The 11,771-nt window shown below is 42.4% G+C and overlaps 1 protein-coding gene across 2 annotated transcripts in view; it reads left to right on the forward strand.

Moving 5' to 3' along the window:
- The window catches only part of kdm4b (lysine (K)-specific demethylase 4B), a 433,937-nt gene extending 422,571 nt beyond the window's left edge, over nt 1–11,366 (forward strand). For both annotated transcript variants that reach the window (XM_067968101.1, XM_067968102.1), the window contains 2 exons: nt 4,701–4,793; nt 10,351–11,366. In XM_067968101.1, the coding sequence (XP_067824202.1) occupies nt 4,701–4,793; nt 10,351–10,542 (285 nt within the window). In that variant the 3' untranslated portion in view covers nt 10,543–11,366. The remainder of the gene's footprint in view (nt 1–4,700; nt 4,794–10,350) is intronic.
- The last annotated feature ends 405 nt before the right edge of the window (nt 11,367–11,771 follow it).

Here is an 11,771-nt window from a genome sequence, read left to right on the forward strand (position 1 = left end):
AATTCAAATTGGAGGGTATGACATGATAGCTATCACTGAGACATGGCTGCAGGATGGTCAGGATTGGGAACTAAATATACTGAGTTATAAGGTCTACAGGAGAGACAGGGAAAATGGAAGAAGAGGAGGAGTAGCCTTAATGATCAGAGATGAAATCACTTCAATGATAAAGGGGGATATAACGAGAGGTAAGCAGCCAACAGAGACCTTATGGGTTGAATTGAGAAATAGGAAAGGATCTAAGACTATCGTGGGAATTGTGTATAGGACCCCTGGCAGCAGCTCTGAAGAGCTAGATTGTATAAATGCAGAGATCAGACAAACATGTAACAAAGGCATAGTGGTCTTAATGGGGGACTTTAACCTTCACATAGATTGGGAAAAGCAGACTAGCAACTTTCAGAAAGGTAGTGAATTTCTTGAGTGTGTCCTGGATAGTTTTCTACAGCAGTATGTCCTGGAGGCAACAAGGGGGTAAGCCATACTAGATTTAGTAATGAGTAATGAACCAGATTTAGTTAACGGCTTAACTGTACGCAAACATCTATCCAATAGCGATCATAACATGATCGAGTTCAATGTAGTGTTTGAAAGGGAAAAAATTGAGTCAGCTGCTAAGATTCTAGACTTGGGTAAGGCCGACTTCAAAGGGATGAGACAGAGACTGACCACAGTAAACTGGGCAAATCTGTTAATGGGTAAAACGACTGATGATCAGTGGGAAATGTTTAAAGAAACATTTAACATGATGCAGAATCGGTTTATACCCCTGAGGGGCAAGAACTCTACTTGCCAAAAAAAACTGGACAACTAAAGAGGTAAGGGACAGTATAAGACATAAGGAAAGGGCATACAAAAAGGCAAAAAATGGCTCAGATCCTGGCGAATGGGAAAGATACAAAGATCAACAAAGGGTCACAAAACAGATAGTAAGAGCTACAAAAAGAGAGTATGAAAAGAAACTTGCAAGGGATATCAAAACCAATACGAAGAACTTTTATAGTTACATTAGGAAAAAGAGGGTGGTCAGGAGCAGTGTTGGCCCCTTAAAAACTGAAAGTGGGGATATTGTCATTGACAATGGGGAAATTGCGGACATATTGAACAATTACTTTGCTTCAGTATTTACAGTAGAAAAAGAGAATAGCATGCCGGAAATCCCAATAAAACTAATATTGAATCAGGGACAGGGACTCGATAAAATTAATATAAGTAAAGCAACAGTAATGAAGAAAATAATGTCACTAAAGAGTGACAAATCCCCAGGACCAGATGGTTTCCATCCCAGGATTTTAAAGGAAGTAGGTGAGCACATTGCAGATGTCCTAACTATAATCTTTCAAAGTTCTCTAGATTCAGGAACTGTCCCTCTGGATTGGAAAATTGCACATGTCACTCCGCTTTTTAAGAAAGGAGAGAGAGGGAAACCAGGGAATTATAGACCAGTTAGCCTAACATCTGTTGTGGGGAAAATGCTGGAGTCTATAATTAAGGATAGGGTGACTGAACACCTCGAGAATTTTCAGTTAATCAGAGAGAGCCATCGTGGATTTGTGAAAGGTAGGTCGTGCCTGACAAACCTGATTGAATTTTTTGAAGAGGTGACTAAAGTAGTGGAAAGGGGACTATCAATGGATGTTATTTATATGGACTTCCAGAAGGCATTTGATAAGGTCCCACATAAAAGACTCTTAGCTAAGATAGAAGCCCATGGAATCGAGGGAAAAGTATGGACTTGGTTAGGAAGTTGGCTGAGCGAAAGGCGACAGAGTAGGGATAATGGGTAAGTACTCATATTGGCAGGATGTGACTAGTGGAGACCCGCAGGGATCTGTCTTGGGGCCTCAATTATTCACAATATTTATTAACAACTTAGATGAAGGCATAGAAAGTCTCATATCTCAGTTTGCCAATGACACAAAGATTGGTGGCATTGTAAGCAGTGTAGATGAAAACATAAAATTACAAAGCGATATTGATAGATTAGGTGAATGGGCAAAACTGTGGCAAATGGAATTCAGTGTCGACAAATGTGAGGTCATCCACTTTGGATCAAAAAAGGATAGAACAGGATACTTTCTAAATGGTAAAAAGTTAAAAACAGTGGATGCCCAAAGGGACTTAGGGGTATGGGTACATAGATCATTGAAGTGTCATGAACAGGTGCAGAAAATAATAAGGCTAATGGAATGCTGGCCTTTATATCCAGAGGACTAGAGTACAAGGGGGCAGAAGTTATGCTGCAGCTATACAAAACTCCGGTTAGACTGCACCTGGAGTACTGTGAGCAGTTCTGGGCACCGCACCTTCGGAAGGAAATATTGGCTTTGGAGGAGTGCAGCGTAGGTTTACTGGAATGATACCCGAACTTCAAGGGTTAAGTTACGAGGAGAAATTACACAAATTAGGGTTGTATTCTGTGGAGTTTCAAAGGTTAAGGGATGATCTGATCAAAGTTTATAAGATATTAAGGGGAACGGATAGGGTGGATAGAGAGAAACTATTTCAGCTGGTTGGGGATTCTAGGAGTAGGGGGCACAGTCTAAAAATTAGAGCCAGACCTTTAAGGAGCGAGATTAGAAAACATTTCTACACACAAAGGGTGGTAGAAGTTTGGAACTCTCTTCCGCAAACGGCAATTGATACTAGCTCAATTGCTAAATTTAAATCTGAGATAGATAGCTTTTTGGCAACCAAAGGTATTAAGGGATATGGGCCAAAGGCAGGTATATGGAGTTAGATCACAGATCAGCCATGATCTTATCAAATGGCGGAGCAAGCATGAGGGGCTGAATGGCCTCCTCCTGTTCCTATGTTAGAGTTGAAGCCTAAGATTTATTCGCATCAACCTTTTGTTTGATGAGTGGAGATTGATCTTTAAGGGGCTGCATGATAAACCCACATTATTCTCCTCACCGAACACCTCACCAGAATCCTTTGTTTTGGTTCCACATTTGGCTCTGTGAGTAAATGCACCACCTGGTGCAGGACTGAGCAGTACAGACCAGGAGGGTCCCAAGTGCAATCCTTACTCTGTGTTTAATGAACTAATGACACTTGGGGCAATTCAATTAACCTCAACACCCATGGGGTGGAGGGGAAGCAAATGAACCAGGTTTCCCACTTAGATCATTACCGAGTGACCCCCTTTTAAATGTGGATGTCAGATGAAGACAGATTGGGCTCAGCTTTGATGTCTCCACATGGTTGAATGGCCTACCGGTTCTCCAGAAATTGGTGAGAATCTGGCACATGAGCAGCAGGGTAGCATGTGAAGACAGAAATAGAAAAATAAAGGAGGAGGGAGTCGGGGGGGGGTGGGGGGGGGGTTGGTTGCGGAAGAGAAGACAGTGTGCTCGTATTCCTTTAATAAGGCAGGGCTGCTCATTGGCCTCCTAGACCCGAGTGTGTTTTAATGATCAGAAATAGCTGACAGGATAGTTGGTTCTTTTGAAATGTGATGGTAGTACAGCCACTACCAGACTCGCATTTGACTTTAAAAGCTCACCTGCTCGACCGTGCTATTTTAATGCTACATCCTTCCTCCTGCTGTGAGACCAACCTATTCCAGATGATTCCTGTGTGACAGGCAGAGCTTGCAAGGTTTTTTTTTAAATAATTTAAATTTTTCTGCTCAAGATGAGGGATGTTGGCGCTGGGGAATGGAACCCTCCCATTTCAAGCAGCAAACACTCTCAGGTCAGGTTTAGCACAGCCCGAGGCAGAGTAAATCTTCGTTTAATCTGCCGCATAAATATGCCTCAGCCCCACCCAACCCCACGAGCGCCTTGTACTGTACCAGTGTGACATTTTTCCACTTCTCAATCCAGCATCCTGTGACCTCTCTTGAATGAGATTGCTGATTAATGCCAAATTAGAGATAGTTTTGTGCTGTACGCTTATGCCCATTAGGAACTGGATCGAGACGCCCCAAACTTATTTCATGTAGAGACCCTTATAACCAGCAAATCATCAGTCTAGACTGGGTTTGAACCCACGATCCAGAGGTAAAAGGTCAACGTCTAACTAACTCACTGCAGCTTTTAACCACTTTCATGTTTTTGCCACAAGGCAAAGCCTCGGTTATGTCCCTCCCCCCAAATCTCATATCAGTACTGACCACCTTACTCATAGCCACTAGAGTGAGGTACCAGGGAGCTCCCAGGGTCTGTGGAATTGTAACCCATCAGGAGAGAAGGGGAAAGGAGGGTCCAATCAGTGAGTCTACACACTAGGTAATGATCTACTGCCATCCCTACCTTTTTTTATTTACCCCCATGTGCTTTTAACCTTAGGTAATGCTTAGACTCACCTCAGTGCTTCTGAGGGAACAGGCAGGCAGACAGCCAGCTCCCGCACCACCTCCAGTGCTCTTTCGGCAGGTTACCAGGATCAGGGCATGGCCCCCTGTCATTCTGCTCCCCTGTCAGAGCTGCTGCAGCCATCCTGTGGTGTCTCTGTGCCCAGTACAGCTCAGATTGGGTCCCGAGTGGAATGGGACATCAAACTGGCATTGTCTAACTCCAGTATTCAGCGATACCTCTTGTTCTTACCATCTTGTATTTCTTATACTTGCAGGGGAAGAATAGCACAGTTATTGTTGTATAGTTAACGGAAACAATTACTATATCAGAGTAAAATGATGTGATGGCCTTGTTGCAATAAGTGGCCATTTGCCTGATTATTTGCTTGTGGTTTAGGTGGAGTTTGAGGGCGGCTCTCAGCTGACCTTGAAGAGAGAAGATATTTTCACACTGGACGAGGAACTACCCAAGCGGGTGAAAGCACGGCTGGTGAGTTCAAAACCTACATTACGCATAATATTACAATCTAGCTTGTTATTTGTCATTCACATGTGGTGTTTATGCACCTCTGGTATGCGTTGTGCTGTCAAAATCTAGGCTAACAATTGTAAGTGATGTGGAAATTATAACATCTAGATCAAACTGCAGTGATCTCTTATTTTTACCTTTTTGCATTGCTGATAAAAGTCTGGCATTGGTACCTGGAAAAGCTGCACTGATGGCCCACTTGAGGCTGGTGCCAAAACTCACCCATTTAGGGTGCCGGTCTACTCACACGTGAGGCTTGAATTCAAGTTCTGACCCCAAATGGGAGTCCAATGCCATATAGCTGGAGCTATCGGGCCCTCTGGGAATCTGACATTGTACTTGCTACGCCAATCCAGGCACCTCTATAATGATAATCACCCAGAATTGGGTTCTATGTCATGCACTTAAAGAAAGAAAGACTTGCATTTTGCCTTTCACAACCTCAGGACATCCCGCAGCGCTTTACAACCGATGAAGTACTTTTGAAGTGTAGTCACTGTTGGAATGTAGGAAATGCAGCAGCCAATTTGCACAAAGCAAGGTCCCACAAACAGCAATGTGATAATGACCAGATCATCTAATTTTTGTTTTAAAAAGTGATGTTGGTTGAGGGATAAATATTGGCCAGGACTCCGGGGAGAACTCCCCTGCTCTTTTTCAAATGGTGTCATGGGATCTTTTATGTCTACCTCCGACAGTGCAGCACTGGGAGTGTCAGCCTGGATTATGGGCTCAAGTATGTGAAGTGGGACATGAACCCACAACCTTCTGACTCAGGTGAGAGTGTACAAACTGAGCCATGGCTGACATTTGTCAAAACATGATCTGACTTGGAAATGTGGCCCTTATCAAAATCCCTCTATGGCCTGCTGCACAAAGCTGCTTACTGCTATGGTATTAAGCCGTATAGACCAGAGGTTGCGGGTTTGATTACTGTTTGCTGAGTCAGCTTAATTGGGGCAGCAGTACTGGCACTACAATTGATCTCGGCACTCTGGCCAGGAAGAGGAGTAACACAGCAAAGATTCCTGCTCGTGATTGCTATCCAGTAACTCCTGCTGGAAAGTGCGCTGACTCTGATGACCGCTAGGGTGAAATGGACTGCTGATACTTTCAATTCAAGCTCGTATCAAGAATGACCGGTTGGACAAGGGACCAAAGGGCAGCCAATGCTCATGGAACTGCATGCTGATGAGTGTCCCCGCCTTCAGGGAGAGAAAGGAGGGGGGAATTAAAATTTGATGTAATTGTAGCAGTCAAACCATTACCACAAAAATAAGAAACTGACCAACATCCCTGGTGCTTCCAAGATGGCAGTGGAGCCAAGTCACAGAGCGAGCAGTGGCGTTCAGCTTGTAAATGGGGCTTGTGCGGAGTGTGGCATTTTATCATTTGTACATTGGCAATCTAATGTTTAAAAAGCTGACGACACCTGCTTTTTGGGAAATGGCAAAACCGATGTGCATTGTCAATTGTAAGGTACCCTGGGAAGTTAGCCTCCGCTGCCCTTACCAGTTCTTCAATTCATTACACGTTGCTTCTGAGGATCAATGTGACACAGAAGCTGGATTCTTACTGTTCGTGCTGTGCTACACATTGTCATTAAACAAATGTCACATCTTTAACAATAATAGTTATAATCAGGGACTTACTCATCAATGCAACTCAATACCAATTTTTCATCGAAACAAAATGTACGGGGCTTAATGTTTTTTTTTTCCAACCTTTATACAAATAGAGGGAAGGTTTCCTCTATTCACTATTTCTAGTGAAATTGTCAGCGAGTTCTTTTAGAGTGAAATAGTGAATTGCTGGAAATAGTGATCAGAGGACACTTCCCTTTATGTGGTAGAGTTTAGAAGATACCATCACAGGGCAGCAAGAACTTCCAACCACGAGCACAGCCTTTTCAAAATATGAAGCCTAAATGTAGTAATAAATATCTGGGATCAGATTCAGTGAGAAATCAGCCCAATTTCCAAGCCCCTCTCATCTCTCCCTATATGAAGTGCTGGAACTCAATCTGGTCATCCTCATTGGGATTTAATCATTCAATCGTATCTGGACCATCCAGTCTCACTCAACACAGCTCCATGTGTTTCACTGTTTGCCATCTGTTATCACTCTTTTTGATAAATCTCAGTCAGGTTCAGTTTGGGTTAAACTCAATCTGCTTGCCACACACTGTACAATTATCTGGTTACCGAATGAGTGTGATTCAAAGTAGACCATTTAAATCAGTCTACTATGAATTTCAAATTTCAGAGTAAAACCATTTTTAATGATCATAGTACATTTTGATTCAAAACAACTGTATATTGGAGTAAATCTCAGTTTACAAGTGTGATGTCTTAAGTGACCTTAAGGTTAGGTTTTCTAAGAAGAAACAACAGCAGCATGGAACTTGATAAATTTTTAGCTCTACATTATTGGATTGGGAGAACATAGATCTTCCAACATACAACAGATAAGATTGATGGGTCTGCTCAATTATTAAACGTCTTTTATGAGTAGAGCATCAGACACAGGCACTAAACCCTGCAGCAGGGAATTCAATTTGTCAAAATGTTTGCAGAGTTTCCAAACAAACCCTGGTCAGTGTTTCATCGTAGGTTTAAAGAGGGACTTGCTAAGATGGAGATGCGTTTCCGTGGGTTTAAAGAGGGTCTTACAGAGATGGAGATACGTTCTCTGATGTCGGGCATTTAGGGAATCTGATCCAAATACTTGTCTACTGTAGGGAAGAATAAATGTAAACATTTCAGTTCTGTAGCAAATGGTGATTTCAAAGAGAGTGAGTCACAACTGCAGAAAGATCTGAGCTGGAATGTCTGAAATCTCCATTCCTTATTAAACATTTATGCGTTCACCAGAAGCATGAATGGGTCGGTTCAAAGAATCAGTATTCCAGAGAGAGAAAGTTTGCAAAAGTTTTTTTAAAAATCTGTATTAAACATTTATGTTATAAAATATGCTTCCATATGTTAGAGACCCGATGATGAAAGGCCAATTGGTGGTTTGCAGGAGGTTGGGGGGGGGAGAAAGCAAAACCTCCCCCTTCCATTACGCAGATGTAAAATACCAGATGGGAAGTTACGCAATGCATTTATTATTGCCAGCGAGAGAACTGAAGCATCAAATGCGTTTAACTCAATGAGTACTGCACGTCTCTTCGTAGTTATTCCATAAGGAAAAAGGGAGGGGTTCTAATCATTTCAATATCACGTTCTATTTGGAGCTAGCGCAGCCCCCGATCTTTAAGGCAGTGTGTTAACGTATTCAGTCAAATTACAACACTTAACAAAACAAAATGGTTCAAACCGTTCCAGGTCTGACACAAACAGTAGTTGATAAGTATGCTAGTTGCTATACAGAGTGTTTTGAGGTATTGTGCATCTTTCAAACTGCCTGCTCGCTCTGTTTATGTATCAACACATTTTCATGCCTATCCCCAGCCCTGCGTATAACTAATTGAAAGACATTCATATAACCACTTGGACCTCCATTGGTGCTGCAGCACGTTTTCCCTATGGAGTGGGAGCTCCCAGGTTAGGGCTAATGAGTCCCTGATCTGGGCCATGTCATTATTGGGAACAGGCAAGAGAAGGCCAGGTGTTTCCCTGAGTTACCCTTAATGACAATACCCTTATGCTCCTTCTCCTAGTGACCTGTTACAGTCCTGAGAATTAAAACCCGCTCTTCCTCTTGAAAAAATATGAATGAGCAAGTGAATGAGTAATTTGACAAGTAGAAGGAGGAAGGCATTTTGCAGCCCCACAGAGTGGGAGGACACAGATTTGATCCCTCGCTCACTTAAGCTGCATTTCTGAGCCGCACAGCACAGAGCGGCACCAAACAAGGTGAAGCAGCTTGGGCAGGAGGGAAATTCAGATAGGCAAACCTCATTATGCTGTTACTATGAAACCCTTGATTGCCCTCAACGCCAGAAGCAATGGCTGCACGGCACCAGCATAAGGGCACAAGCAACGAAACGTAGGGAGGGAGGAGAATGCCATAACAATCCAGTGATGCCAGACATGACTGATGATTACTGATCATCCTACTACTCTATCGTAGTGTCTGCACATGTGTGCTTTTGTCACTTCCCATACCTACACCATTCCATCCTTCCTATTGTGTTTGTCTGACCCCACCCCCCACCCCCACCCACCATGATGCCACTCACCTTTAATTTCTATAAATAAAACATGTTACCAGTGGTTTATGAAAGAATACACAGTGCACTTAGATTGGGCATCATAACCTGTTCATTAATTGAGCTTGAGGACTGTTTTATTTTGTCACCCATTTTGGGATAAACTACCATTCCTTGGTCTTATTTTCTGTACAAACTAAAAATTTGCACTCCTTTCCTCCCCCCAATGACTCAGTGACTAAATACACTGCAGTGTTTTGCAGACCAGGAATGCCCCAGGTTACAGTACCTGGTGAGTTCGCCTGTCCCGGCTGAGGCAACCACGTGGGTGCTGTAATAGGCCGCGGTGTCTCTGAGCTCCCTGGAGGAAGACCCAGCAAGAGTCCCTGTTTCCAATCACTATTGTTAACACTTGTTTTGCACGGCATAAGGAAAGGCTCCAGCTTGGTTACGATACCCTCACCGTGAGCCTTCAGCCAAATGGCCTACTGACACTTACACCCACAGGCTTGCACACGAAGAATGGCCATGTAAAGAAGGCACGTTGGGGCAGAGAATGCTGTACCTCACCTCAGTGTGCTTGATGTTGGTGCTGAATGTGTAAAACTGAAGTGTTCCATTTCCCTTTGATACTGCTCCTTGCCTATACTTCACCAAAAAACACTGAGCAATTAAAAACAAAGCTCCACTTTCTGACCTTGAGTTTGTCTGGGAACTGAATTGTAAGACTTATTTAGGCCGTATAAAAGGAATTTTTTTTAACAAGGAATATTAAAGAATAAAGGAAGCATGCAGGAGTGTTGGTTAAGTCTACGTGGCTCATCTGGAGAAAAACACCAGCACAGACTTGATGGGCCAAATGGCTTGTTTGTGTGCTGGAATATTCTGTGATTCATCGTGGCTTTTTCTGGAGGCAATTGTATTTCACTACAAGCGCTAGGGTGATGCTGCCACTCAGCACATGAACTGAATCTGGGCATCTTTAAACTGGAAAATTGCTTTGAGTTTCAATCATTGTTCCACTTGAATACAATCTCTATAGGAGCTGCTCCCTCCAGCCTCAAACAATATCTCTGCATGGTCATTCAACTGAAACTGTGATAGAGGAGAGACCATTACTAACATTCAACTAAAGCAAAGAATTTCTTCCTTTTTGCCTTCACCACCTTTAATGCTGATCTTTGACACCTATGTTGTAGATTGTTTGTAAATTGTTATTTGTTAAACTGAACTGAACATCAAAAGTAGGAAATCACTTGGAAAAGATGCAGCTTCAAGTCTTCCATTGGCAATGTATTGTCTTGGTTTTGCTGTAAAACGTTTGTGCGAATTCATCCCCTCACGATCCCATTTGTCTTGCAGTCACCACTGATGAGCTCCCAGCACGAGGACTTTTTCTCAGGGGAGGAGGCGAAGGAAGCAAAAAAGGCTCAGACATCCAACTCCAAATTCCTGAAGGATTACAGCCAGAAAGATTACACCCAGAATCCCGACTATCTTACTTTTATGGAAAACCTCTTTCATTCGCCGTACCAGCAGGGATATATTAATTAGGAAGATGCAATTTTGTGTTCTGGGGTTTTTTTTTGTTTGTTTTAGGTTTTTCAATGGAGAAAAAAAATGCTTTTGTGCTTAGTAAATGAATTCAATTTAAACAAAAAAAAGTTATTGAAAAGACTCTACAGTAAATACTGTGAGCCATCTTCTGCGAAGGTGCTAAACAAATTCAGAATTGAACTACTGAATCTGCCTTGAAGTTTCAACCACATCTCTTGTACATAGAAAAACAAAACTTATGTGTGAGGTGCTTTTTTTCAAAATCTTGGTTTTAAGCAAAGGAGAGAAGAAAGTGCAGTGTTTTTCTAGCTTTTGTGTGTATATCCCTGGCATGTTTGAACCAAAGCAATATTTGCAACTGTTGTAGGGGGTGGTAGTATTGATATGAAGGAAAACAATGTCACTTCTTTGATTTGTCTGCAGCAAGGCAATTCTTTCCAAATATTCTTCAGGTACAGTATTTTTGTGTTGTTGGAAGGCTTCTATAGGTGGATTTTGAAAATGTTTAAAACATAAGTGTACATACTGCATTCCCAATAGTTTAAATTTTTTTTTGAAGGCAATTTTTAAAAAATCTCCCTCCTTAAGACCTAGGATGCAACTGAGCACATGATGTGTCGAATCCTGGCATGGAAGTTGGGATGTGTCTCTGTGGCTCCTCAAACATTGTGGGTACCACCGGCTGTAATATTAACTTGTCACTCACTGGAATTTAGAATGTGTACGGTTTTCGGGTGGCCGCACACAGAGAAAAAAAAGAGCAGCTTTATTTTCTTTTCCTATAATGTTTTAGAACCTTTAAATAAAAAAAGTTTCAGTTCCTTTTTTGTTTTTTTGCATATTTGTGTGGTGAATCCTGATTCAAGATGGGGCTAAAAGGCTGTAGCGGGGGTGAAGTTAGAAAGGAATTGAACACCTCTCGTGTTGTGCGGACCCGATGGTCCTGAAACAAGTCCAGATGGCGTCTCTACTGTCAGGTTACGGGTTTGGGGTGGGGGGAGGGGGGGGCCTAGACCTTTTCGTGTCATTATAGTTTTTTTTAATATGTGGAAACTAGTTTGTACTATTTAAGACCTGATCCACTATTGATTACAGTTGATGCTAAATTAAACTCATTGGAGTTATAAAGTATTATCACGAAGCATAATCATCAATCCAGGGAAGCCCGTGTGTCCAATATAGTTCCCCCGGGCCATGAATGTTGGCTTGTAGCCCGTTATGGTTAT

This window comes from Heptranchias perlo, chromosome 29 (assembly GCF_035084215.1).
Source record: "Heptranchias perlo isolate sHepPer1 chromosome 29, sHepPer1.hap1, whole genome shotgun sequence".
Classification (NCBI taxonomy): Eukaryota; Metazoa; Chordata; class Chondrichthyes; order Hexanchiformes; family Hexanchidae; genus Heptranchias; species Heptranchias perlo.